The sequence below is a fragment of the Brachyhypopomus gauderio genome, chromosome 16 (genome assembly GCF_052324685.1).
Source record: "Brachyhypopomus gauderio isolate BG-103 chromosome 16, BGAUD_0.2, whole genome shotgun sequence".
NCBI classification, from domain to species: domain Eukaryota; kingdom Metazoa; phylum Chordata; class Actinopteri; order Gymnotiformes; family Hypopomidae; genus Brachyhypopomus; species Brachyhypopomus gauderio.
Genome location: NC_135226.1, coordinates 17,578,889 through 17,583,888, shown reverse-complemented (window position 1 = coordinate 17,583,888; position 5,000 = coordinate 17,578,889). Strand labels below are relative to the sequence as shown.

The window sequence follows — 5,000 nt, the reverse complement described above, 5'->3', positions numbered from 1 at the left end:
TTGGCTACACAAGCACTGAGAAACCGATAGAGCGTAACCCAGTGTTTTTCATGGAAGCCTATTCTATGACACAAGTTTAACATTTCAAATGTTCAGCGATTAAATATTTCCTCATTGTTTTGGTAAGAATTAGCTGGAGGTTCTTTTGTTGATACACAGACTGAATGTGTAGATCTCAGTACATTCTGATTCCGGTCTTTCGCTGTCTGCATACCAGACTCACAATAAAAATAATAATGTGGTTATATTGTTTCAGTGATATTGTGTTATTATTAATAGCAGCACAATATCAAGCAGTGAACCCATGCAGACGGAGCCAGAACGGCCAAGCAATCATGTTCTAATACAAAGTATAGCAAACTGAATAGTCCTCCTTCATCTTGGACAGAAACAACTAATGTGAAGTTTCCTTTATATATATATATATATATATATATATATATATATATATATATATATATATGAGCTGACTGATGAGACTCAGATATTGCCAAAATTCCCACAAACAAAAAGGTAATATTAGGAAGTGTGACAATGGCAACAGTTGCACTGTGAAACACTGACATTCTAGAAACTTCTTTTGACCAAGATGCGAGTATTCCACATGCTTACACACATGAAGCAGCAGAGTCCTTTGAAAGAAAGATTTAGTCCAGCTGCTAATGCTATAGTTTACACTGGCAGCCATCTTGTCTCTTGTGTTTCTCTCAGTGTCTTAGGAGAGGGTTCTTCAGCACCGTCGGTAGAGAAGATCCGCCTGCTGAGGTAAAATTCTCCATCGCCTTTAAAGCGCACGTCAGGAAGAAAGGGGGGAAGAGAGAGAGACACAGAGAGAGAGAGAGAGAAAGAGGAGGAACCTGCTAAGGGACATTCCTCTACCACATGGATGCCAAACTCCAGTCCTGGAGAACCAGAGACCAGCAGAGTTTGGCGATTTCCCTGGTCCAACACAGATGACTGAAGTCCTCAGTTAACCCCCAGGGTTTAGTAGGTGTGTTTGAGCAGGGAGTTGGCTAAACTCTACAGCCCTCTGATGAGACTGGGGCTGGTCACCCCGATATATCGCCTCCCTTTGGTTTAATAGAGTGCGTGGACATTGTTGACCTGTTATTAAACACCTGTGCACCTTACCTCGATGCTAGTATAATCCTTAGGTGTTATACTGCACTCCAGCAGTGCAGTAGCTACATCGCATTGTTAGCATCACCCTGATTAAAGACTACGCATAGTGAAGGTACTTCTGTTTGTCAGTAAACAAAAGCATCAGTATCTTTAGGGTTTGAAGTAACTAAGCAGCCGGGTGATTCTCTCTCTCTCTCTCTCTCTCTCTCTCTCTCTCTCTCTCTCTCTCTCTCTCTCTCTGACATGTGTAGCTCTGACTACTAGGAGGCACTGTTAAGGTGAGATGCTAAAGAGAGGGGGAATTTGTGAGTACATTACCATAATGGTTGTCACAATGACGGTCCTGTTTTCCATTGTAGTGTCGTTACCGGAGAGTTCGCTTTGTACTAGCACTAGTTTATCGATGTCATTCCAGTAGCCAATCTGAGGACCAAGAACAGGTAAGGAAGTCCTTTACATAATGGAGAGTTGTGTATGTCTTCATGTGCACCTGAATGTATCATGCAGATGTATACATACCTGTATACATACTGTATATGTGTGTATGTGTGTTTACAAGTCTGAATAGGATTGTTTTTCTGTGCGTATTTATTTTGACAAGGTTGTTTGTATGTGTGTGTGTGTGTGTGTGTGTGTGTGTGTGTGTGTGTGTGCGTGCGTGTGTGTGTGTGAGTGTGTGTGTGTGTGTATGTGTGTGTGGAGACGCACCTTTTGAGGGCCATTGCTCCTCAGTTCAAACACATCCATGCTGTAGTTCACTCTGCGGCCATAGTGATCGAACTGAATGTTTCCAGTCAGACCCTGAATTCTCACCTACACACACACACACACACACACACATACACACACACACACACACACACACACACACACACACACACACACACACACACACACACACACACACCAGTAATATGAGTAGCACAAACTGGGGACACCTCCATTTACTAACATGGACTGATATTAATGTCCACGATGTCTACCTGCTCTGAGGATTAAATGACGGGACTCCATCACAGCCTGCTGTTGTAATTCAGCCTTTACCTCTCACCTTCCCTGCTTACAGCGTCTCTTCATGACATCACTTCCTGCTGACACCACCATTTTTTCCAGTCTCTGGTCATTTAGACAACCACACAGTAGCCACTCACCAATCCAAAGGCCGCCTTTCATTTATGGACTTTTCTGTAATCTAAAAATTGGGAAACTTAACAGAAAGTTACTCAAAAAGCTCCTCTAAACTTCTCCACACTTCACTTTTTTGCCATACTATCACTTTATCTCCTGTGTCCTTAGAATCCTAAACCCCACAAATTACAGCTGTGCCCTCTCAACAAAACCTGTTCCCGGTGGTGTCACTGACATCGGTGTTCCAGAGGAAGCTCAGTAAATTGTCAGGTTTCAGTCTCCAGCGAGGTCTGCACTTGTCTAATGTCACTCTCCTTCTCTGCGGACCCAGGAAAGGCCTGGCACAGGATGTTCACCCTGGCACAGGATGTTTTCCTCACCTTAATCGGACCAAAAGGTGCCAAAGCTCCTTTTTCTCCACCTCTCTTTGAGTCAAAGAGGAGTCAGAAATGAAGTGACAAGCAAGTCCTGATACAATGCCCTCTCTACCCGACTGTTGATAAATACCTCCCTCTGGTACCTCGAGTGAACTCACTCAGTGCCAGGAGCTTTCAGCCATACTGTTTCTACATCACCTTCTCCAAAAGTCATTTCTTCCACATGCTATAAAGACATCTTGACATTCACACAAGCAACGGCCCTAACATTCGTCAACTGCTGTGCAAATGTGCCCGTGTACTTAAACTGCTAAAGGAGATATTTCTTAAGAGACAGTATGTAACAATCCACTTGCATAAGGAATGCTAAACTGTTTTTTTACACAGTAATGTAAATGTGACCTAACAGATGTACATGGCTGGCTAATCTTCTTCTGGGCCAGCCTGAGACAGGAATGAAGCCAAACCTCCTTACTGATGTAAATGTTCACACTTGACTACGCGTGGCATCACTGGGATTCTGCCGTACCACCCAGGAGCCTTGACGTCCCTGCTTGTTACACGCCATGCACCCACTACTGGGTCCAAACTATAATTTCTACGGTTATTAATACTATGGTTTAAGGCTAATTATGAAATCAGAAGCCTGGAATTTAACTTGTTATTCTATGACTTGCCTTCTGTAAGGTATGATGGTTTAACTTCTGTAAGGCATGATGACTTATCTTCTGTAAGGTGGGATGACTTACCTGTTGTAAAGTTGGGTAACTTAGTTCTTGTAAATTTGGATGACTTTCTTGTAAAGTTGGATGACTTACCGGTTGTAAAGTGGGGATAGATTACCTGTTGTAAAGTGGGGAAAGATTACCTGTTGTAAAGTTTACCTGCTTTAACGTGCGCTCCATGTCAATGCCCTGGTTCCACGGGGCTGCGGGATTGGCCAGACAGTCCCCGGCGTTTCCCCTGCGTGAGATGTCAATCTTCTGCCGCCGAAGGTTCCGGAACGCCTCGGCCATCACCAGCACAGAGTCGTACGTCAGGGAGGAAGTGTACTGTGGAGGACACGCCCACCAACGCATCACTTCCCACACTTTTCCTTCACTCACTCACAGCCCTCCTGGACTTCATTACCCATGATCAATTTCCTTCTGGCACTCATACGTTATGAAGCTTGTGAGGTCAGAGGATTCACGTAGTTATGTTTTATGTTATCTGAAGACTTTCTATAACCAGATAATAAAACTTCTCTATTAGCGTTCTGTCTCTCTCCCAAACGCAGAGTAGAGAAATGCATCCAAGTTATTTCAGACTAAATTTTTAACTTAACATCTATCTTACGTATAGATTGTATATCAAACTACCTGTGAGTTATCCCATTCAAGATAAGGTGTGTGTGTAAGGTGATAAGGTGTGTGTAAGGTGATAAGGTGTGTGTGTAAGGTGATAAGGTGTGTGTAAGGTGATAAGGTGTGAGTGTAAGGTGATAAGGTGTGTGTAAGGTGATAAGGTGTGTGTGTGTAAGGTGATAAGGTGTGTGTAAGGTGATAAGGTGTGTGTGTAAGGTGATAAGGTGTGTGTGTAAGGTTATAAGGTGTGTGTGTAAGGTGATAAGGTGTGTGTGTAAGGTGATAAGGTGTGTGTGTAAGGTTATAAGGTGTGTGTAAGGTGATAAGGTGTGTGTGTAAGGTTATAAGGTGTGTGTAAGGTGATAAGGTGTGTGTGTAAGGTGATAAGGTGTGTGTAAGGTGATAAGGTGTGTGTGTAAGGTGATAAGGTGTGTGTGTAAGGTGATAAGGTGTGTGTAAGGTGATAAGGTGTGTGTGTAAGGTGATAAGGTGTGTGTGTAAGGTGATAAGGTGTGTGTGTAAGGTTATAAGGTGTGTGTAAGGTTATAAGGTGTGTGTGTGTAAGGTGATAAGGTGTGTGTGTAAGGTTATAAGGTGTGTGTAAGGTGAAAAGGTGTGTGTGTAAGGTGATAAGGTGTGTGTGTAAGGTGATAAGGTGTGTGTAAGGTGATAAGGTGTGTGTGTAAGGTGATAAGGTGTGTGTAAGGTTATAAGGTGTGTGTGTAAGGTTATAAGGTGTGTGTGTAAGGTGATAAGGTGTGTGTGTAAGGTGATAAGGTGTGTGTAAGGTGATAAGGTGTGTGTGTAAGGCGATAAGGTGTGTGTAAGGTTATAAGGTGTGTGTAAGGTTATAAGGTGTGTGTGTAAGGTGATAAGGTGTGTGTAAGGTTATAAGGTGTGTGTGTAAGGTGATAAGGGTTGTGTGTGTAAGGTGATAAGGTGTGTGTAAGGTTATAAGGTGTGTGTAAGGTTATAGGTGTGTGTGTAAGGTGATAAGGTGTGGTGTAAGGTGATAGGTGTGTGTAAG

At 43.0% G+C, this 5,000-nt stretch overlaps 1 protein-coding gene across 1 annotated transcript in view; it reads right to left on the bottom strand.

The window, feature by feature from the left end:
- gria4a (glutamate receptor, ionotropic, AMPA 4a) overlaps positions 1 to 3,706 on the bottom strand; it is a 39,065-nt gene extending 35,359 nt beyond the window's left edge. The window contains exons 1-3 of the mRNA XM_076975985.1: positions 3,512 to 3,706; positions 1,831 to 1,935; positions 1,441 to 1,545 (exon numbers count right to left, since the gene is read on the bottom strand). Coding sequence (XP_076832100.1) covers positions 1,441 to 1,545; positions 1,831 to 1,935; positions 3,512 to 3,706 — 405 coding nt within the window. The remainder of the gene's footprint in view (positions 1 to 1,440; positions 1,546 to 1,830; positions 1,936 to 3,511) is intronic.
- Between the last annotated feature and the right edge of the window lie 1,294 nt (positions 3,707 to 5,000).